The sequence below is a fragment of the Cyrtonyx montezumae genome, unplaced genomic scaffold (genome assembly GCF_038088225.1).
Source record: "Cyrtonyx montezumae isolate F1298 unplaced genomic scaffold, pur_monq_1.0 scaffold_3, whole genome shotgun sequence".
Classification (NCBI taxonomy): Eukaryota; Metazoa; Chordata; class Aves; order Galliformes; family Odontophoridae; genus Cyrtonyx; species Cyrtonyx montezumae.
In genome coordinates this window covers 80,294,720-80,319,015 of record NW_027072034.1, presented here as the reverse complement: position 1 = coordinate 80,319,015, position 24,296 = coordinate 80,294,720, and the positions used below count along the sequence as shown (strand labels likewise).

Here is a 24,296-nt window from a genome sequence, read left to right as displayed (position 1 = left end):
TTTACCTCCTGTAGTTTTGGAGGATTCAAAACATTCCTGATAAACTGTAGAAGTAAAACAATGTGAAGATGAAAATGAGGAAGCACAAGTGTAAAATAGGAACAGGCTTGGTGTTGGTGAAAAGCCTGTAGAGAAGTTGTCAGAACAGTGATCTATCATATGCACAATCAGCATTGTTAATGTTGGGCACACTTAGTTTAGTCCTGCTCAGTGCCAGTAAGGCCCTAATTTATGTAGTGTCTCCAGTTTCTAGGTGCTTTATTTCACAAATAACTTTATTGACTGGTGGCAAAAACAGTAAGAGTCAAGATACAGAATTCAGGGGTATGAGATGGTCTTTTGCCAAGGCAAAAATAAATGATAGAGCTTGCAGTAGATTTACTATTGATCTTGGCTGTTGAGTTGGTAAACCTTCCACAGGAAGCAAAATACAAAATTAGTGAATTCTGGAACAGGTTGTAGAGGATTTCTTGGGGGTTTTAACCTCTAGAGTAGAGTTTATTGATACTGCTAAAGTAGATTAAAATTATCGTTTATAATTATGGGCTAATGCATACTGCAGGGAATAATTTTAACCACTTCCTCTTTGCAATTATAATCATTCATGGGCAGTGTTCAGTGAGGAATAACAAAAATATGTATTATTAAGCATGTGAATTGTTCAATGATCATATTAAATCCTGTCATAAAATCAGTAGTGCAGTCTCAAAGTCTTGTTTATGCTCAGGAAAGCTGAAGTAAATGAAAGTCATAATAACTGTGGAAACATTCTCCTAGGCAGGGTGCTTGAATGTATTATTTTCAAGTATAAGTGTGATGCTTTGGTTTCTCTCTTTCCTTCTGTTTGCCTGATGTGGCTCACTCACAAGATCTTCTTTTCCTCTGTAACTGCTCCAGAATAAAGCAAATAAAAAACATTTGAAAATCCTTTTTCATACAACGAGGCTTGGAAGATCAGTAGCTTCAGGTTATAATTGTGACTGTGCTTTTGGGGTGTCTAGAAATTGTGTTTATGTGCTCAGAGTTGCATTATTTTTTCAGTATGAAAGTAAAAGAGAAGGGACCGATAAACGTTGCTCTTTGGAGAATAGGTTGACCAATAGCTGAAATATATTGCAGGAAGGTCCATCTCTGAGTTCCTCTTTTTCCACTTTTGAAATGAAAAAAAACAAAAGGCTCTGTTTGTAGCCAAGCCTGATGATCCTCTGGGACAGAACCTTAAACCTTGGCAGCAAAGAATAAGATAACCTTTTTCTTTTCATTATAATGTGAACAGAAATGAATTTCAAAATGTCAAAAAACAGACATGAAATGGAGTAGCTACTTTGTGCTAATTTAAGTATATTGTTCTGGTTGCCTCTGGAAATATGTTATTGAATTAGGTAGATCATTGATATGATTGCTGATGGCAATTTTTGTATTCCTGTGAAAAATCTTTTGTTGTTCTTGAGGAATTATTTTTAATTATTGGAAGGGCAAAAAGTAAATGAAATATAGAGACTGAGATGCCCGATTTGCTTTGAAGGCAGACTGTCTTTCTTAATAAGCTTTTAACAGTGGAGTGGTTACATTGGGAAATGGGCCAAGAACAAAGGGAAGAGAATGTAATGTCCCTAGTCATAGGGTTGGTGGTTGGTAGTGCCTCGGACTGGCAGATCCCAGTAACACAGCTGCTATATCCCATTAATTAAAGTGCTGTTAAGTTAAAAGTTAACTGTTTTTTATTTTTATTCCAAGAATTCTTCAAAAAGTTGCAGCATTTTTTGGTCTGATGACTTTTTTTGCTATTTTTTGCTCCTCAGTGAAGTACAAATTTCAAATAATGTGTTGCAAAGAAACAGATTGTTGAAGATGAGTGTCACTGATGAGACCTTGGTGCCTTATCACTTCATCTGATAAATCTCTGTTGGAAAATTATTGATCCAGTGTGATTTGCACAATAACATAATGATTTCAAGGAGACTTAGTGCCCTATCTCTCTCTTTCTGTCATTTGTTAGGATTAGTACTAAATTCCCTAGTTGTATTTAGTAATACTTGTGATTCTTTTGTGTTTTGTGACTAAAAATTCATCATAATTAGTGCCTAATCTGCAGCTTTGATTTGGGTTCTTACTGTAATCGCATTTTAAGCATGCAGTGGCCCCGTTTGAAGGGTCCTTAAAAAGTTGAAAAAGTTGTTTCTTCATGACAGATCTGGATTTTAAAGTTGACAACAAACTGTGGAAAGCTGCTGAAATGACACTTTGTCTAATTAGTTCTTCTTTCCCTTGGCCTTATCTGCCCACAAAGGAGAGCATACGTCCCAGTTCAGTCATGTAGCTGGCTGAAAGCCAGAAATGTCTCAGGCTGAACCTTGAGCTTGTGCTTTTCATCTGCTTCAGGATTGCCTCTTTTTTTTTTTTTTTTGTTCCTATTTTGTTCCAGGTAGAATTTAAAAAGAAGGCATCTCTGGGAGAAATGATGTGTGTGTTGCCTAAAGTGGGACAGTAGAGGCCAAGTCATTGGACTTTCAGACCTGCCCTGCCGCTGGCAGCTCATGTATCCTCCTGTGCCTCGATTCTTACCTTTGGGAAGTGGAACTAACATCTTGTTTTGCAAACATAAATGCAATCTTATGCCTCTTCCTCAAATAACTTTCTTTTTTTTTTTTTAGTAAGACATTTGTCTGTGAGCAGTAGTTGACTATACTCTTGTGGTTAAGCCTTTTTAGTTCTGCAGTCCTAAGCAGTCACGGTACTCATCATCTTCGAGTGAGAGTGAAATTAGAAATAAATGTACGGGACAATCTTGATAGTTTTACTACAGTTAAATAATAAATCAATCTTATATTAATGGCCATTTTGCGAATAGTATTTTTACCTTTTTATTTCTGTTATTAAAGCAGCTTGCCTCATGTCTACAGAGAAGAAAAATCTCAACATTTCAGTGAAGAAGCAGCTCAGGAGGCTGAATATTTGAATCTAAAACAGGAATTTTGCTTACAGTTTGTAAAATTGGAGAGGATAAAAGTTCTAAAAAGGCAGATCTCCCTAGTACCCCAGAACCTGATACTTGATGACTGTTTTAGAGTTCTTGTCAGCTGTGAAGGCCTGTGCAAGTGGGCTATTCTTTACTGAAACAGTGTAAAATGGAAAGCTGCAGTTGATAGGCCAAGCAGCTTTCTCATGCCAAGGTAACCTTGACTGCCCTTTACCTGACATTCACCCTTCTTCCGTCATTATTGGTTTCTTGTAAAGCAGTGACTTAACTGGAATATAGGGTCTGAAGACTGAGAACGAGGAAATCTTCATGCTCTGCCACAGATTACCAAAATATCTTTATTTCCTGGATGATCCCCAGCTTGGCCATTCATCTCTGAGGTCACAATTACAGGCTTGCTGCTTCCCTGAAACCTACGTGTAGATGCACTGGGTTGGTCAGCCTTTCCTGTAGTGTGGACAAAAAAAAACTAGCTGTCTTTTTTCCCTTTTCTATATAGTCCTGTATCTCCTGTGCAGATCTGTTTCAGTCCCTTTATTTTGCTGCTGCGATTTTTAAAAAACTTCAAAAAATAGAGAAAAAATATTTTTCCAGCTTTACAGGGGAGTTAGAAGGAAACTTTTATCAGTGCAAGTGAGCCATGATGTAAATAGACATAACGCTTACCTCCACTTGTTCTGTAAGCCCCAAGAGCTGCATGCGCTGAATACATACCAAGATCTCAGGCCTTTCACTTTTTAACAGTTAAGAGATCTATTTATTTATTTGGGAAAAAAAATATGCACTGTTTTGTAGGCAGAAGGTTGCTTTGTACAACCCTTGATGTAAAAGGGCTGTGGTGAATACTTTCAGGTACAGTTTTTTTTTTTTCCATTCTTAAAAACAATTTTTAAAAGCACTCTTGCTGTCTATCTTATTCATTCTACTGACCTTTCAATGTGTAAGAAGCTTACAATCCTGCATACAGATATTAGCAGATAAAGTACAAGTCAAGTCTTGAGAGCACTAGAACTTAGATATCAACTTTATTTTATCATCATTTGCTGAATTTATGCAGTGTCACAATAAAAGGATTCAGTGATTAAGAATCAAATCTTACTGTTGTAATTCATTACAGAATATTCTTAAGTGGTTCATTCTGCTCTAAATCAATGTCCAGAAATTTGTAGTTGCTCTTAGTTTGTGCTAGAGGGCAGACAGTTCTGTTCTATAAAAACATGGATGATCTATATTTCTCAAATAATAGAGGACTCTGGTTGGATGCCACAGTCTTCCAAATGGCACAATCTTATAAGCACAGGCAAATCTGAAATACTCATTCAGTAGAAAATCAGTGGGTTTTGTTCTTCTATGTTAATATTTTACTTTTTTCAGTGTCATTTCACTCTTAGAGCATGCATTCATAGTGTCAAATAATATGATCAGCAGTAACATATTTGTCAGGGGGCTATTTTTCACTAATGTGCTTTTCACAAAGTGACGTGAACTTCTGTGCTGATATTTATTATATTGTTTCTAGTTCAGAGTTGGACCGAGCTCCAGTGAGCACTGTAAAGACCACAAAATAGGTAGCATATGCCATGAATTGATTACTATTTAAGCTATAAATATTGGCACTGGGGCTGCATTACAAGTATAAATAAATCTTGATCTTGAAGCTACTGGGTGTTCTGCTGTTGATCTTAGAAAAGCGAAGACTTCACCAGCATCCTTTTGGGGTAGAACCTAATCAGTCGTTTTTCAGCAACTGAATGAGGTTTAGTTGTTCAAAATCATAATTGCATCACTTTAGATAATCAAAATATTATAAAATCTTAAATATAAATTTAGAGTATTTAGATAGGGAGCTCTGCCCCCTGCTTCCTTTTGCAGCATTACACAGACACTGGCTTTTAAGTGTTATGGCAGCATAAATACTTTGCAACTGTAAATTATTTTGTTTAATAGAGTACTATACTCTGTATGTTTCTTCAGGACTAACTGGGAAGATTATAAAAGCCATCATCAGTGAAGGATTTCAGATCTCAGCTCTGCAGATGGTAGGTTTTCTTTTGTCTTTATCTTTTTGTTAAACAGAGGCTGGAGATGTGCTGTATGCACTTGACAGCAATGCAGAGGTGTCTTCCTGCAATACAAACCCCTTGTGCAGACAGTAGCTATGTTTTGGGATCACCACTGACTTTGTTATACTTGTATTTTATTGTTTGATTGATCAGCTGATCTGTTTTACCTTGCTATTTAACCATGAGCCAAGAGACTTTATCTCTCTGTATCTCAGTTTTGCTATGGCTGGAAGGGGGATAATGATATTGATATCTTCTGGGACAACTGAAGATATCTTTTGAAAACTGTACTAGTTAGGATTAGGAAAAAGTTTAACATCCTACAAGTTTTTAAACTAATAGTATGAATTTATAGGAGAGTTTTCAAAGGTACTTAAAGGACTGACATCCTCATCGCCAGCAGAGTTTAAAGGAAATTGGCACAGTGATTGATCCTGAGAGTAACCCTTAAGACCTGCCTTGTTTGTTTATCTTTTCTGTGCAACAGGTTCTCTTGTATATCTTAGTGGCATTAGTCAATGCCACTAATGAAGTTTATTGTCTACTAATATTTAAGGTAGAAGAAGATACTTTAAACTCTTTTGCATGTGGTGCCATTGGATAAAAGGCTGATAAACACATTGCAGCTGTAAAGGAACTTACTGGGAGGAGCTTAGAAGTGTATTCTGAATTCTTACTGGTTAAGAAGGGGTGTCTATTTTTTTATATTTAATGCAAGTGACGATTTTATTTTCTTAGTTCAACATGGAGCGTTCAAATGTGGAAGAATTTTATGAGATTTACAAAGGTGTTGTTGCTGAATATATGGTAAGCATAATTTTGAAAAATGTCTATAAAGAAAACATGATTGAACAAAGAAGTGATCACATCTGTTGGTTTTGGGACTGTGATAATGTTTCCTCTAGGAACTTGGTTTTGTCCAATTCTAACTTGTTCTGAAATAAGTGTAAGTCATATTCAAAATTGTGCTATCTTGTAAGAAAGAATAGTCCTCTGTGGGAATTGTTGAGCCAAGAAATTTGTAAAATACAACGGAGAGAAAGAAGCCTTCATGTAAATTATTTTATTGTGATAGAAATATATCTCACATATATAGATTGAATAGACATCTTTGGTCAGTTTGATATTGCATTAGTAGCTTGGACCAGAATAAATATTTATTGTTTTGTTTATGGTGGAGCTGCTATATTTAAATGTTTTCCTAGTGACATTTTGAGCTTAAGTTTATTGGTCTGACTTGCGTGGACCTTCAGAAAATTTAAGAAATTTAAGACATAGACTTAGTGGGCATCCAGCATTATGTATTTTGCTATGATTTGTTGTATTGCAATATAAAACTTCTTAATGGCAGATAACAGGAATCCGGAAGATGCCTTTGTGTTTCTGTATAACTACTATTCATTTTGCAAATAGTAATGATCTTCTTTTCACTTCTGTGCTGTGTACTATGCAAGCTATCCTTAATTTATAAATGGTTAAATTATTAAAAGATTTCTACTCAGTTACTAATATTACCCCAGACAAAAATACTAGTAGTACTCTGACAATGTGACTTTTTCCTTTAATTGTTTAATCAGCTTCAACAGAATTTCTAGATTCCACCTAAAATAGTTTAGGGGTACTGCTTGTTCACTGTCAGACTGAGGAATGCTTAGAAAATTTCCTCTAGTAACATCCTTTGTGTCAGGAACCCACACAAGACTGATCAGACAGGTTGGAGGTAAGTTGCAGAACTTGAATGTTGTATTGCTTGACTGGTATTTCAAGACCCAGAGAATCCTGTGATATTACAGAAATCCACATTGAACCAAATTGGAAATTCTCTATCATTTTCTTTTGTTTGGTATATACTCTGACCCTCAGATAAGTGGCAAAGTTGTATACTTCGATTGAAAAGTTACTCAGAAGGGAAAGTGACATTTCAACAGGATAAGTGTATAAAGATCTGTTTCAGATGGGATTTCAAGTGAGAATCTGGGGCTCTGTCCTGAAAGCCATATGTGCTTGACGCACTTAGTTGAAACTAATGGGATGTCTTCATGCACTCAGGATATTTGTGAAACAGGAAAATGTGGGAAAGCTGATAATGATGGTAAAGGCATCCAGAAAAGATGCATATGGGAACAGTAGATGCTGACAGTGCAGGCCAAATAGGAAGAAGTGCATTTTGTAATAGGAAAGTGAAGAAAGAATATGACCTCTTATATCTGTGACTCAGAACCGTCTGTTTTGATCTGAATTTTATTTATCGTTCTAAAATAACTCAGTGTAGAAGCAGAAGATACTTATCCATAAGTTCTTCAGAAGATATACTCACATTTCTTCTGGTTATATCTCTTTAGTCAGATAAAGACTTGACGTATTGTACATGGAACATGTATCTGAAATATGAATGCTGAACGGTTGCTGAATAAAAAAAAAAAGGTTTGTTGGAATCTCCTCTAATCTATAGGTCCTACATAGGATTTTGCATACTGATGATTAGTTCTTGTGCTGCTTTACTCTGTTTCCTGCTGTAATAAAACTGGGAAATGGGAAATAAGATTTTGTACTAGCTTCAAATCTGCCTTTTATTCATAAATGCTTGAAGTCAATCCAGTTCTGAGAATGGTCTTGGCTGACCACAAACTATGTTATCTGATGAATGAAAATCATTTGCTAAATAAAAATTAATTTAGCTGTAATTAAAAGTTCTACCAAAGTGTGAAAGGGTGTGACTTCTATTTAGGTTATGTTCTGGACTTTGCTGTGTAATCCAGACCCAGCTTGTTTCCTGCATTCCCATCTGCCTCTGTGCTGTAGTTGATGGTAACTGGACTTGAGTTTTCAATGTTATGCTGAAATGAAGGAGTCAGGAGTAACTTTGTTGATGCCACTTGCTCTTGTTGGTGGGATGTCAGTGCTGAGTATTGTGTTCAGTTCTGGGCTCCCTGGTACAAAAAAAGACAGACTCTCCTTGGGAGAGTCCAGTGGAGGGCTACAAAGATGATAAAAGGTGTGGAACAACTTTCTTATGAGGAAAGACTGAGTGACCCAGGTCTGTTCAGCCTTGAAAAAAGAAGGCTCAGAGGGGATCTGATCCACGTCGATATTTATATATTGAAGGAGCGAAAAGCAAAGGGACGAGGCTGGACTCTTCTCAGCAGTGTGTGGTGATAGGATGAGGGGAAATGGCCACAAACTGAAGCATAGGAAGTTCCACACAAATGTGCATGGGAACTTCTTTGCAGTGCAGTGACGGAGCAGTGGCACAGCTGCACAGAGAGGTGGTGGAGTCTCCTTCTCTGGAGACGTTCCAGACCCACCTGGACACCTACCTGTGCAACCTGGGCTAGGGAGCTGCTTTGGCAGGGGGGATGGACTCAATCCCTCTAGGTCCCTTCTAACCCCTACAATTATGTGACTCTGATGCAAAAATAGTAGAAAAGGAAGCATAAAGAAAGCCACAATTTGCAGAGAGGAATTCAGTTGATTCAACTGATGTTAAAAAGGCCTGTTTTTCCTTTGATTTCCCAGTAGCAGTTGTAAAAATGGCAGAATTCAGTGAGATCTTCCAGAGTAGCAACTATGACAATTTATTAGTTCTTAATGAGAATACATATGTTGTTCTTTACCCTGGTTTTAAAAGAAAGTCCATTGGTGATAAGGTCATTCTTGGAAGGGAAATATTTATTATTTTGTTGTAAAGCACGAAACTAGCCTACACTCACATGCTCTCATGAGTATTTCTACCTACATTTGCTAGGAGCAGGTTGATGTTAGAGGCACTTGGCTGAAATTCTTTCCTATTTGCTTTCAGAGTGGTAAGATGAAGCATGTGCTCTTAATGTAATATTTATTACAAAGGTAGTGACTCTTTGGAACGATGTTACTTGACTTGGTGTCTTTTAAGCATTTCATTTCCATTGTACTTCACAAGGCAGAAGCGGACTTTATTCTTTTCCTATGGCTTTTTGCCTGTAGCTCATCCTAGACCTGCACAGAGTTGGTGAGCTTCATTGCAGTTCCTCGCTCCTTATTCTCTTATTTCTTGTGAACATTTTCTTCTTTTCCCTTACTGATTTTGGTTCTTCTACTTGCTCTTATTTGTTCAAAACTGGCCTGCCCAATTTTCTAGACAAGAATGCAGTTATAAAGGCATGATTTTTCTTAATGAATTTGGGCTATAGCGTCAAAGCAGCATATTTCTGCTTGTGAAATCTCCGCCTCTAATTGACAAACGCCAAATTTACACTAATGCCTGGAGACAGTTTAAGCTTAAAGTAGAACTAAAACCCATATTTATCACCCACTGAGGACTCAGCGGTCTCTTCACACTTCGGCAGGGTCCAGCAAAAATGTTTATTTCAGTGTAACTGAGATTTTGGAAACAGCACACATGAAAAATACTGCCAGATCAGGGATCTTTTTCCTGAAATGATGTGCCACACACTCCTTTCAATTGAAATTCCTGCTTCTATTGGCCTGTGTGTTTCAGCTTCCATACATGAATAAATGAAAGTGAGAACCAAAAGGCCAAGAGATGTTTTCTTGACTTCAAACCATCGAGTGCATGCTTATTTGGAAACAAATACAGGCTGTGTCCTGTGCTTCCCATAGGGAATGTTGTTAAACACATAGTTGTCTGTGGAACTGGCTCAACATGGTGTCATCTTACAGGCTTATGTCTAGCAGCTAAAGTGTGTTAACATGATCCAGTTTAGACTGACAGGTTATGAGACACTTCTGTGAAATCCAAGTCAAGTTTAGTAAGAACATACCTGTAAAAAAAATTTTAATTATTGTGGATTCTATTGCATGTTGTTCAGTATCCCAGAGAAGCTGAGTATTAAATTTATCTCCATCTCCTCCATGAGCTAAATTGCAAAATGTAAAACATTATTTTATGAATACTAATGATATCTCAGCTTCATGTCTTTGCTTTCCTAAATATACCAGTATTTCTTTTTTTCTATCTGGTATGTTTGGTTCAAGTTTTGGGGACGAATGGACCCCTCCATAGTGCTCAAAGCTCATATTTGTTTTGGTCTTTTTTTCTCTTCCAGGAGATGATTACAGAGTTGTGCTCAGGCCCTTGCATAGCAATGGAGATTATACAGCCTGAACCTCCAAAAGTGTTCAGAGACTTCTGTGGTCCTGCTGACCCTGTAAGTACTTGCTTGAGTAATAAGAAACACTTCAAAAAAAAAAAAAGTTTGTCTGAATTGAAATCTATATGAGCTGAAATATCACAGTGTGGTATAACTGCCTTGTGCCTGCTGCATTTCCTCAAAACATGTGAGCGTTACTTTATTATGGAAGTGAAATGCTTGACTCTGAATCAGTTTGTAAATTCTCTAACGATTTCTTTGGTCTTACCTAAACCAGATGATAAAATACTATAACGGTATTTATGTGAAAATAAAGTTGCTTATTCAGAAATCATGGTTAAAGATTCATAAGTATTCTAACACAAGTCTTGAGAGCCCTGGAACAAATAGTTATTGCTATTGTATACCAGTGTAAATCAATTGTTAGTCCACTGCAGTATGTAGCATTGTTCTAGGACAAAACTATAAAAGAAGAATTAATAAGGTTTTGTAAAGAAACAAAAACAAAATGGAAATCTTACTATAGCTGTTTGCTATGGTAATAGTTCCAGCTTTTATCTCTAATTTCTTGAGGTAAGTAATTGGATATGGGCGATACTGTAAGCAGTCTGGAGACAAGCGTAAAACAAGCATAAATGCTGTCTCAAAGGGTTTGCCATTTTTTTTCTTGTTAAATAATGAATGCTGACGTACTACACAGAGGCCACAAAGTGAAATATCTAGGTGGAGGCAGTGAGGTCACATTAGATATTATAATTTGATGTTTTAAGTTGCAAACTGAGTGAGTTTAAGTTCCCACAGGGGGGAAAAAGTCACAAAGGTTTATACTTTAGACCAATTTGTTTGGGATGTGTTTCTCTTCAGATCTGTAGAAGCGCAAGTTAAAGGCTTTATCCAAACCTGTTTTCCCCTTCTGTTTGGTCTCGCTGAATGTTACAAATGTTCCTCTACTCAGTTAGCATCTTGTAAACAGAGCATAACCTGCAGGTTTTGGATACCAGCTTCACAGTGGTTGCACTAATATATGGAAGATAGGCAGCTGTGTTAAATATTTCTGTATACTGTTTTCTATAAGAATTTCAAGCTAACTGGCTCTTCAGACATGTAAAGCGCGTGTGTAGTGACTGTGCCTGTTTTCAAGAGAGATCTTTGCCTGAAATGTATGTCTCTTCAGATTGTGTTTCTGGCTTGTCCTCGAGGCAGAAGTGACTAAGGTCACAGTGGCCTTTTGTCATTCATAACCCATGTAGTCAGTGAAGCTCACGAATGAAGTTGTGGTCAAAGTATCCCTCCCAAATAGAGGTATCAAAAACCATGAAGCAGTTTCATTATGTAGCAAGGTTATCGCCGAATCATAAAATCACTGAGTTTGGAAAAGACCATTATAGAGAGACCATTAAGGTACTGTGAACTTGATGTTCTAGTGGTTAAAGTAAATACGTGTCATGCAAATAATGTATCATGACTGGGAGGTCTGGATCTATCTAACTGTATATTTTTTCATTTCTTTATATATGATAGGTCCTGGTGTGTGTACAGTCTATTTAGAAATGCAAGTCAAGAAAAGATTGTAGCTATAGTACAGAATATATCTGAGTCATTCTGGCTCCTGTTAAGTATTTTCCATTTAGTGCTATTGAGATCACAGTGATTACTCTCAAAGCAAAGTCCTGTTTAAAGTTAGTAAAGGAACTGGAATTTGGCTTATTTAATGAATTGCTCTCAATCACATGTGCCTTGAATTATATCCCATTGCTCAGATACTTAACAAATGTAATAATCACAGCAGCAAGTCATGCATTGCAATTGAGTCTGAATGTCTGCAGCTCCTCTAAGTCTGTTCTTGGTTTTGCAGGGAGATGACTAGGACACACTTCTCTTTGTAAAAGGCATCCAAAGAGACATGATCCACGTTTTGCTAAATCAAAGCAAGATGCCGATTAGAAATGGGTTCAGTTTTTGTTCAAGTCTCTGAATAAAGCTGAAAGAAGAATCAGAGTTGTTCCATTTTGAGCATTAGACTTGAATAAGCTTGGAATTTATACCAAGTGTACAATGCTAAAAATGAAATGGAACTTTGAGCTATTTTCTACAACTGGGGAATATTTTGTTAGCACTGGAGGTCAGTAAGGTTCCCTGACAAAAATATCCTTTGTTATAAAACAGCTTATAAATATTTACTAAAACATCTTGTGTGGTAGTGGGGAAGACCACTAACCAAAAACCTGTTCTGAGCTTTTTTGTAGGAGAATATGACCAACCTATGAAATCTGGCAAGTTGAATAAAGATATTTGTCTGTAAGGAGCTGTGGTAGATGTTCCTACTCTCAGAATTACTGTCCCTGACATGATTGAAGGGGTCAGTGTCCCAGGTTACACAGTCTTGGTGTGCATGTCCCTGCTGGATAGTGAATGGACAATGAGAAATTTTTTTTCTGCAGATCCTGCTGCTTTCTGCATTCTCATTTTACACTGGCATGTTGCTGATGAGTGGCTGAATGGGCTGTTGCACTCTCGGTGAACTGTCAGCAGATATCTTTAATCATGTGGCTTAACCTTCTGCAGTGCAGCCAAATTTTCTCTGGTTTTGGTGGCATCACCTGAAGCCTGTCTGTGCTCTCAGCTCAGTTGTGTGGTTGTCTTGTCTTCCAGTTGCAGGACTCTAGTTTAGCCATTTTTGCAGCCATACCTCAGGCTCATGTAGCTTGCTCTTGACATCCCTTTGCACCTTTACTCTCTTTCCTGAAAAGCCTCTGTAGTTGGTGTGTAGGGCATAGAAATAAAAGGCTCTCTCCACATCTGCTTCCATAAATAAGGATTTATGCTTTACATATTGTTGCAGCAACCCTATGAAAAGCTAACAGGTCCTCCTGATGCCTATTATGAAAATGCTGTTCTTTACAAAATTATCATGTGCTGCTTAAAAAAAATAATCTCAGAATTTCACCCCAGTCTTTAGCTTCTCAAGAAAGCCACAGTCTCTCCTAAGATACAAAAGTGAGGAAGTATGAGATACCAAGATCCTGTAAGCAGTGGAATGTTTCTGTTTAGATATTTGAATTCTGACTGGGAATGGGATTTCTGCAATTTCTTGGAGTTTGACAGATTTTTCTATAGTTTCTGATTTGATTAAATCCTTTTTCAAAATCATGCCACCTTATCAAATCTTGTTAAGTAGATTATCAAACTGTGTATTTCATGCTGGGTGCTCTTATCTCACTCTCTTTCTACTGGCATGGTTCTGAAATTGAGAGGGAAAAAAAATACACCTGTGGCAAAAAATGCAGCTTATCTAGAAAGCTGGTAGGAGGACTTGAAAAGTTTTGAACTTTTTTAAATTGAACTTCAGTGCACACTCACTTGGAAATAAGAGTTGCTAACTGCAGCCAAAGTTAAATAGAAAAGTGATGCTTCTTGAGAAATAAGTGATATGCATGGTGGTGGCAAATACAGCACAGTGTGAGTTATCAAGAGAGATCTTGTTGAAGTGCAGTAGGAAAAAGTAACAAACACCAAAAATGATTCCTCACTGAGTTGAGGACAGGGAAGAGAAAGTGGGTGGGATTGCTGTTAAGAGCAAAGGACCATTAGGTGTCTCATGTGGTTCAGGAAGCAAAGGTGAGCGCTGAAAACCTCAGCTTCAGAGCAGGGGATAAAAATGGTCAGGCAATTCTGTCACTTCTTGTTAGGTGGCATGGATGTTTTCAACTGATTGGTGTTTGTAGGATTTTTGGACTCTGAAGCATTTAGAAGCCTTTTGCTAATACTTAAATCTGAAGCTGCAGCTTTCATTTCACATCATTTTATGTTAAAATAGCTGCTGATAATGTTTTGTCATGGAATTGTTGAGGTGATTACTTTCTATTCATAAAACACTTGAAAAAATACTGTAGAAATTATATCTATTACTTTTATTTTGTTTTTGCCTTTCTTTTGAACTTCCTTCATACACAAATGGAAAACTTGGTTATAACATGTGATTGAAGGAGTCTGTGTAAGCTATGTGCTCCTGGCTGATTACATAATTTTAGTGATCTTATGACCTTTTAGTTAGGAGTGGCAGTTCACTAAAAGTGACTCAAGTACCTTCTGCTGTGAAACATTATTAATGTGATGGGATGTGGTGCAATATTTCTGGATCCACTGGGGGATTTTCATATACTCATTTTTGATCCTAACGTGCATTCTTTTTATGTTGTGGATTTGCAATTTTAAGTGTAACAGCTTATTAGTAGTCTTCTGTATTTTTACATCAGTGACAAAGAGCTGAAAGAGAGATTAGATGGTTTAAAGCAAAGCAGTGAACTGGAAGAGTGGGAGTCTGCTTTTGCTCCATTCCTGACCTCACTGTGTGACCTTGGATGAAAGGTTCAATATGTTTCTGCCTCAGTTATCACATCCGTTAAATAGGGATAACGGTATGAGCCAAAGAGCATTGTTGCTGTAAGATTTTAATCTGTATAGTCCTCCTGTGAATATCTAGCACTGAAAATGATCTACATGCAAGACCAAAAAATGTTTATGTTCAGCCATGTATTAGAAGCACAATATTTTTTATTACAACACATAAATACTAGTTCAGAGGAAAATATAAAGAAATATAAAGGCTATTTTTGAGCTGCCAAGTATGTGTGTTCTGGTAATACCTTCAGAGCTGTTTCAGTGTGGATTTCCCTGTAGCCTCATGGGCCTTGCTCAGAGTGTTGACAATCAAATACATAATGTGTCTCAAGAGAAATAGGATTTATTAATCTAATTCTCTGATGAAGACTTTCTTATCATAAATTGTCTGCTCAAAGGGCCTGAGTCATGTAACAATAATAAAATTTTTCATTCGGTGCCAGACCATTATCAGCTAGAGTAGCAAACAGATCAATACGAGTTACGATATCCTGCTGTCTAAGCCTGCAATGGGAAAGACATGATTGAATTGCTTAGATGTTATTCAGGGTCAGTCATCTGACTCTGTCCTTTCAGTTTTTAATTTCCCCATCAACCTCTGCAGGTCTAATGAAAATGTGATACATACAGTGCTGAGGCCTGCTAGTTGATGATTTTTGACTGAGAAAGAGGCTGCAGAGAAAGATTCTTCCCTGTGGTGCTTTTGCTGAGCTGACACTGATGGTTCGTGTATCTTGAAGTAAGTTTAGGACTTCTCTTAGCTTGAGGAGGAGCAGGAGGCCTATTAAGATGCTATCTAGAAGAAAGGAAGTGTGAAGACTGCTGTACACTAATGGTCCATAGCTGTAATGCGACTGTACCTGTGAGCTGCCACCACTGCTTTAGGCTGTGCCAGATACATTGGTGTATGATGTGGCATTTACCTCTGAAAGTGTTACAGTTGTCTTTCAGGCTCTGTGGATGTCAAACCCCACATCTGTGGCAGTGGTTTGCTTTTCTTTGTTCAAAATGGATGGAGTCTGTACTGGTTGTACTGGAAACCGGACTGATACCTAAATGTCACGTTTGTCCTTCTGTTCAAAGCTGTGTGCAGCCCTAGAGCAGCTGAGAATTAAGAATCTGATTTAGAAACTTATACAGGCATGATTGCAGTGTTCAGAGTAAGTTTTCCTGACATGTCTCTCTTGCTTCTGGATGGGTATCACAAAGGTCTGTCAGCCCCAACATCTGGCTTTATTATGTGTATGTATGTTTTATGAGTGCAGGATGCACAATCTGGTTACAGTTTTGAGATGACTGAGCTCTGTTTATTACATACTCAGTTCTCAAAGTCACCTTTAACGGGGAACAGAATGTCCTCCGATAAGGAGAGGGGCTTTAACCTCACTGAAAAATAACTTTTTGGGGAAGTCAGAACAGAAATCAGGAAGACAGGAGTCGTGGGAGAGCTTTCAGATGCTGCTTTATATGTTGTTGTTGCCCAAAGGTCACTGTCATATGATGACTGTTCAGTGTCATGTGGAAAAGGAGTTTGTAGGTGTGTGTTGATTCTTGATGAGTAAATGCATGCATGTTGAAAATGGCTATTATCAGTCATGACTGGCCATCATCATCAGGAGTCTAAATGCTGAAAGTCCTCAAAACTGAGGTCTGCTTTTAATCCAGTGTGATTGAACTGTGTTGGTAAAGTTACTGTTTAAACAAAACTTCTATCTGCCACTCCTTATTTGATGCTCCAAGAGCTACCAGACTTGACAGTGTCAACAATGTGACATTTTCAGCCTAAATAAATCCTAGATGGGAGATCATTGGACTTAGCTTTAGTCATCACTAATTGCAGTCACTTGATAAAAAAGATAATCATAGTAGATAATAAAAGGTATTGCCTGGTTTGATACCAAGCCCACTACCACCACAGAGGCATGACTGGGGGAGTCTGCTGCTTTCATCCACTGGAGACAAGGTTCTAGGGACTTCTGGAACAGAAATGAAAGTAGAGTACATTTGTATCTTGTTTATGGTTGCTGCAGTATTTTATCAGTTGCCAACAAAATCTGCCTAGCCTATGTAGCAATTTTTTTCAGATTCCTTTGCTGTTTATTAACATGATGTTTTCATATCCCATGATGACAAAGGCCCCTTCTTAGCTGCAATTCCTGCACACTTTGAAGAAGTTACCAACATTTTATCAAAGGTTCTGTATGCCCTCCTGGAAAGCAGGAAATCAGACTGTACTGGGCTCCTTGTGCATGGTCCCCGGCTGGAATAAATGGATTGCCTTTAGCAGGAGGAAGAAGCTGAACACGAGACCAGAGACCGAAGGAAAACAGGGATGTGCCATAAGGCATTAACAGCATTAGTTGTTGGTCTTCATAGAATCATAAAATGGCTTTGGTTGGAAGGGACCTCAAGGATCATCAAGTCCTAGCCCCTCTGCCACAGGCAGGGTTGCCAGCTGCTAGACGAAGTACTAGATCAGATTGCCCAGGGCCCCATCCAAATTGGCCTTAAATACCTCCAGGGATGAGGCATCCACAACCTCTCTGGACAACCTGTTCCAGCATCTCACCATGCAGTAAAACAAAACAAAACTTTCCCCGCCATCTAATCTAGATCTCCCTTCCTTTTGTTTAAAGTCATTCCCCCTTGTTCTGTCACTGTCTACCCATGTCAAAAGTTAATCTCCCTCATGCTTATAAACTCCCTTTAAATACTGGAAGGCCACTATGAGGTTTTCTCACAGCCTTCTCTTTTCCAGTGTGAACAAGTCCTATTTCTTTAGCCTGTCTTCATAGGAGAAGTGTTCCAGCCCTTGGGTCATCCTTGTAGCCCTTCCTGTATCCACTCCAGTGGCTCGGCAACCTTTTTGTGTTGGGGTCCCCAGACTTGTATACAGTACTCTGGCTGGGGCCTCACAAGGGCAGAATACAGTACAGTCACCTCCCTTGCCCTGTTGGCCACTTATCTTCTGATGGAGCCCAGGATACCATTGGCTTTCCAGACTGCAAGCTCAACTTCTGGCTTACGTTCAGCTTTTCATCAATCAGGACTCCATAGTCTCTCTCAGCAGGGCTGCTCTCGAGTTCTTCTCCCAGCTTGTTAACATATCTGGGATTACCTTGACTCAGGTGCAAAACCTTGCACTTTGCTTTGTTGAAGCTCATTGGGTTCACAAGGGCCCACCTTTTGAGTTTATCAAGGTCCCTCTGGATGGCATCTCTTCCTTCTGTTGTATCAACTGCACCGCTCAGCTTTGTCATCAGCAGACTTGCTGAGGGTGTGCTCAGTGCCGTCATCTATGTCATTATGTGTTAGATAGATGTTGAAGAATATCAGAACCGCGACACATCCCTGTGGGACACGGCTCAGTACTGGCCTTCACCTAGACATAAAGCTATTGACCACAACCCTCTGGTTGCAAACCAGTTCCTTATCCACTGAATAGTCCACCCTTCAAATCTGTATCTCTCCAATTTAGAGAAAAGGATGTGGTGGGGGACCATGTCAAAGGTTTTAAAGGTCCTGGTAGATGACATCAGTTGCCTTCCCTTTCTCCACTGGTGTTGTCACTCCATCATAGAGGGTGACCAGATTGGTCAGGCACGACCTTCTCTTGGTGGAGCCATGCTGACTGTCTCAGATCACCCACTTGTCCTGCATGTGTCTTAATATGTCTTTCAGGAGGGTTTGTTCCATGATTTTCCTAGGCACAGAGGTGAGGCTCATGACCCTGTAGTTCCCTATGTTCTCCTTTCTCCCTTTCTTGTAAACGGGAGTGATGTTTCTCATTTTCCAGTCCCCAGGGACTTTGCCTGACAGCCACAACTTTTCAAATATGATGGAGTGGCTTGGCAACCACATCAGCCAGCTCCCTTAAGACCCTGGAATGCATGTCATCTAGCACAATGGACTTGTACACATTTAGTGTCATGAGTCGGTCTTGGACTTGCTCTGCCCATTCAGAGGGGGCAGTTTGCTCCCCCAGTTCCGACCTAGGGATTCAGATTTGGGGATGTGAAGTTCCAGGATGTGAGAATCTTGGCTGCTAGTGAAGACTGAGGTGAAGAACTCACTGAGGATCTCAGCCTTCCCTGCATCTGTTGTAGCCAGTTCTTTCCCATTTAACAGAGGAGGTATGCTGTCTTTGACCTGTCTCTTCTGACCTGTGTACTTGTAGAATCCCTTGCCAAGTTCAGTTCCATCTTCATTGACTTGCTGTGCTGCCATAGAGACTTCCTAGCTATACCCCAATATATGTAACATGCCGAAGAATGCTGAGAAGTCTAGAAAACCTAGCTTCCTTACATTACATCTTAGGCCTAACCACTTTTATAAAGAATTAAAGCATACATAGAACATTTATTTTTAAGAAAACTTAATTTCTTGTTTAAGAACTTTGTACATTTCAGCTCTGCAGATGCTTCTCAGATTAATATTAAGACATTCGGAAATCATAGACTAATTTTATCTATAAGAGTGAAGGAAGTCTTAAAGATTGTCTCAGAGATTGTAAAGGCTCCCTTTGCACTCAGACTGTGTGTGTCTCAAAGTAATATGTGGGTGTTATTAAAAATAAAATATTTTTAGCTTCTGTGGTGAACACAAGATTTTTGTAAATACTGTGAGTTACATAAATTTGTCTACTCAGCCTTTAAGGTCTGGATTTTTTTAATTATGAGGGATTTTGATTCTAACTCTGCATCTGTAGGTCTTTTTTAGAAAGTTAATGTTTCCACATCCTTTTTGTACTTTATCTTCCTGTTTAGAGTTTCATCATGCTTTCAGCGTATGCCACATTTCATGGAGTGATATTATGGTTTGAGTATATACAAGGGCTGCTCTGAAATTAATGCCTCCTGAAGGTCACAGTTTCCTGGATTGCATCATTACTGGTGATGAGATGTGGTTTGACTGCTACGAGCTGGATTCAGTGGCAGTCCTTGGAGTGATGACATTGAGTTTCCTATCAAAGAAAACATTCAAGCCCTGAATAGGTAAAGTGATATGCACTGTTTTTTGGGATAAAGGAGTGATCTTGCTGGATTTCCTGGAACTCAGACAATCGACTCTAAATGCTGCACTGCAATGCTGTCTAAGCTTAATCTTCCAGAGTCAGACTAGAGATGAAGATAGCCTTTATCCTGCAACAAAATGTCACCGAGCCTTGCACTGGTTGGAAGGCAGTGAAGTGCATTGTCAGTCTTTGCTGGACTGTCCTACCACACCCACCATACAGTCTGAATTTGTTGCCTTCTGCCTTCCGTTTGTTTGGACTGCTGAAAGATGGATTGACTGCCTGGGCAATGTTTTCCTGGCAATGATGCTGTAATAGCAGCTGTGAAACAGTGGTTCACCTCTACTGCAGCAGATTTTGATGAGTCCAGCACGCAGGCTCTTGCTCATCACTGGTGAAAATGCACAGATAATGAGTGACCATGTTGAAAAAGGGTGTTTTGAACCTGAGAACTTGCTCTGCCAAGAAGTGTTATTGTGCTCTTTGTAGCTGTTGTAGTTTCCATGGAACTAAATAGGAGACATTATTTTTGGAGCAACCTATGTAATGTAGATGGGTCATATATTATGAAATCGAGTAACTTTTAAAAAATGCTTGTCTTACCCAGGTTCATTTACCGTTTACTTGTTTTGCTTTTTTGTTTGTTTGTTTTGCTTTTCTTTAAAGAGAAAAAGCTAGCTAATATCTTTCAAAATACTCTATCATTAGTTGTCTCATTGCATATCTTAGGTGAATTAGGGAGAAATGTTTTGTTTCTCACTACTGTAGAAAAAGAGGTAGGCTTTTAATGTGTCAGATGATCATGTGACACAAGACTGATGCAGACAAATACACAGTGTATTTTTATCACAGGCAGGCTGATCAAAGGTGACCTACAAGATTGTCTCTTCAGGGCTTGTTTCTCCCTGCTAGACAGGGTCAAAATGTGATGTACCTTGCCAATGGGGAATTTTAATTCTCTATTCTAAAAATGAGAATGTTCTTCCCTCTTGTGAATATACAGCCTTTGCCAACAAGACACAAATCTAGTCATTAGAATTCCCAGGCTACAGTCTCCTCTTGCAGTCATGGGAGGTCTACCTTCTTTGGTGATTGCCATTCTTTTCTTTCCATTTTTTTTTCTTCTGCCTTTGGAATACTGTACTGTGTGATGGTTTCTGCCCTAGCTCCTGATGTTTCTGAGAACAGATTTGTTGGTCAGTCCATAAAAGCACAAAATAAAAGCCTTCTTGAAAATGTAGTTGGCTCTGGGTTAAGTTTCAGTATAAACTATTTTCTTTTTTACCTTTGCGTTTCCCTTCCTCTGTTTGATTATAGTAGGCAGCAGATCATTCTTTTACACCAAACAGCAACATTTTTGAATATATGAAAGCTGATCCTGAAAAAACGGACAGAAGTAAAAAAAATAAAATTAAAAGGACCTTAGTCCTTTCTTGGAAAAAGGAAGCAATGTTTTCGGAAGATATGAGGAATGCTGATGTCACTCTGAGAAAGAATATGATACTGTTATGCACTAAACAACTTTTTTCTCCTTCTCTGGTTTCTGAGAGCAGAACAGATATACATCCTGGTCACAGTGACCTTGTGTTTTTGCAGAATCTTTGATCTGAATAGATTAAAAGCATTTGCCTACATGGCTTACTCAGGTTTTTGTTGACTGTAGATAGGCTTGTCCTTCCTGTGAACTCTTCATAACTGAAAATTGGAAAACAGTAGTTCTATACTTCTGTTATGTATACTTCAGTTTATGAGGTAATACAAATTTTATCTGCAGTAAAAAAACAATGCAAGAAAATATTCTAAGCTGGAACTTTGCCAGGCTGCATGGTTTTTTCCAGAGCACTATATAAGACAGAGTCAGTGCACAGAGATGCTTGTTGAAATATATAACAGAGGAAGTTATAAAAATGCAGGAAAGGGGCAATAGTGCCCTTATGTTTCCACATAACTGTGATAATGGTGTGAGCTTGTGTGTCCTGAAGTTGACTACAGCTGTCCCAAAAGATTTCATGTCTTTCAGTTGGCAGCTTATGAACAGACAATTCTTGGGTGTGCATGACTTTTCTTTCTTCCTTTATTAAGATTTCTTGGAATAGACAGGTGGAAAGATGACTAGGTCTATAAAACTCTTATCCCAAAGGACTGCTTATTCTGAGCTCTGGTTGGTTAATAAATAGGTAGTAGATCTAATCATAACCAAACAGAAAAAGAGCTGCAGATCATAGTGTATTTTATGTACTCTTGGTGCTAAATTGGTCTTAGAGTACACAAAATAAATTGATCTGTGGGAGATAGATCACTGCTAGATCTGTCAGTTTCTCAAGTTGATTTCTCCTAAAATGGATTGTTTGGCTTTGTAGGTGGCATAAGTCATATCCATAGAATATACATTTCAGCAAGGTGTATATGAACTGAAATTTTGTAGGTGCTTTGTATGCCATTAAATTAATGCAAGATGTACATCCTGTGGCCAGAACGTATTTGAACTTACTTTCTGTATGAGCTACATTACGATGGCTTTAAAGTGGGCAAAAGTAAATCTGTGGTCTCATCTTTTCCTTCTGTAACAGAAAGAAATAGTCTGGATTGACTTTTCTGTTGATGATGGATATTTCACTTCACTTCACTTCACTTCACTTCACTTCACTTCACTTCACTTCACTTCACTTCACTTCACTTCACTTCACTTCACTTCACTTCACTTCACTTCACTTCACTTCACTTCACTTCACTTCACTTCACTTCACTTCACTTCACTTCACTTCACTTCACTTCACTTCACTTCACTTCACTTCACTTCACTTCACTTCACTTCACTTCACTTCACTTCACTTCACTTCACTTCACTTCACTTCACTTCACTTCACTTCACTTCACTTCACTTCACTTCACTTCACTTCACTTCACTTCACTTCACTTCACTTCACTTCACTTCACTTCACTTCACTTCACTTCACTTCACTTCACTTCACTTCACTTCACTTCACTTCACTTCACTTCACTTCACTTCACTTCACTTCACTTCACTTCACTTCACTCTTTGAATCCTCTTCACTGCAATTGCTGAAGCTTTGAAAATTGTCAGTCAGAAGTTTCAGTCTTTAGCACTGGTCTTATTGTCTCTGGGTGTTATTAACTAACAAAGGATATTTAAGAAAACTGGATATATAACGAGAAATTCAAATGCTGAGAACTTGAATAATTTAGAGTTCTGTTTGCTGGTCTGTTTGGTTTAGGCTGAATCTTTCTGTTCTACTGCAGGGCCACCTGAGCAGAATTTTTAGCAGCTTCTTTCATTTACAGTGTGATGGCATGCATCTGATGTGCATTTGCAATTTCTCTTTAATATCTCTATCTGGAAGATTTCCCCTTTCTCTATATGCATTCTACTGGTCAAAAGGATAGAATGAGGTTGGGGTGGAAGGTGGGTGAGCACGAGTTTTTTCTTCATGTTTGTGGTATAGCCATGAGACTCTGGGTATGGTAGACAAGAGATGTAAAAAGATAAAAGAAGAGGAATCATCCATGCATGTTCTTCCATGAAGATTGGTCAGAGGAACCAATACTCCCTGTAGCAAGTGCAACATCAAGACCACTGCTGTGAAGAAACAGCAGCAAGTTACAGTCAGGTGACTCTCTCCTTAAGGAAACAATGAATCCCATCTGCATGTCAGACCCTTTCCAGAGAAGTTTGCTGTCTTCCCAGGGTTTGGATCATTTAGGTATAAAATCCACTCATCTTGATGGGGACCATGTTTCTTGTCTTTTAACTTGGCATGCCTAATTGAGAGGGCTTTGAACTAGGATGAACTATTGATGGAGAAAGACTGGATACAGTTAGGAACACTGAAACTAAGCCTTGGGATAGAACAGTACCATCTGAAGGTGGAAAGGCTAGTAGAAGCACTTGTGCTGCTCTAGGGCAGAGGGCTCAGGAGCACATCTGAAGCTCATGCTGTAGTAGGAACAGATAGAACAAACTGGAATCTCTGGTCCTTTCCCAGAGCTATGATATCATGTAAATTAGTGAGACTTAGTGCAATGAGTCCCATGAGTGGAGTACCTGAAAACTATAGGTTATCCAGGAGGGATGAGCCAGGCAAGCAGAGGTATTTCACTGTATGTAAGTGATAATTTAGATTGTACTGCCATTGCTGTTATGGATGATTCAGTAGAGAACATCTGTATGAGAATTAACGGTATGGATGGTAAAGCAGATGTTATTGTGGGTGTCTATAGATTGCCCATGCTGAAGAGTCTTTCTGTAGGCAGTTAGGAGAAACATGTGGATCAGGTGTCCTCATCCTTCTAGGAGGATGTTAGAACTAGGCCATTTTCAGCAATTTACTCATGGTCTTGGAAGCCCGTGGAGAATGCTAATCTACAAGAAGGGCACAAAGGAAGACCCAGGAAAGATTACAGTCCTGTTAGTCTAACCTCAATTCTTTGAAAAGTTACAGAGGGTATTATCTTAGGTGCTATTGAAAGGCATTTGAAGAACAAAACTGTTATCAGATATCATCCACGTGGGCTCATGAAGGAAAACTCTTGCCTTAGTAATTCATTCTCCTATGATAAGATCACTTGCTTGGTGTATGAAAGAAAGGCACAGCATGTGATCTTTCTGGATTTTGGTAAAGCTTTTGATACTGCCCTTCACATCTTTCTAGACAAACCATGTTTTGAGATGAATTAAAGACAGCACATCCAGCTGGTCAAAAGAGGTGATTCTCCCACTGTATTTAGTG

The 24,296-nt window shown here is 38.6% G+C and overlaps 1 protein-coding gene across 1 annotated transcript in view; it reads left to right on the top strand.

Moving 5' to 3' along the window:
• NME7 (NME/NM23 family member 7) overlaps positions 1–24,296 on the top strand; it is an 83,702-nt gene that overhangs the window by 39,349 nt on the left and 20,057 nt on the right. The window contains exons 8-10 of the mRNA XM_065742045.1: positions 4,955–5,019; positions 5,782–5,850; positions 10,089–10,190. Of these exons, the coding sequence (XP_065598117.1) occupies positions 4,955–5,019; positions 5,782–5,850; positions 10,089–10,190 (236 nt within the window). The remainder of the gene's footprint in view (positions 1–4,954; positions 5,020–5,781; positions 5,851–10,088; positions 10,191–24,296) is intronic.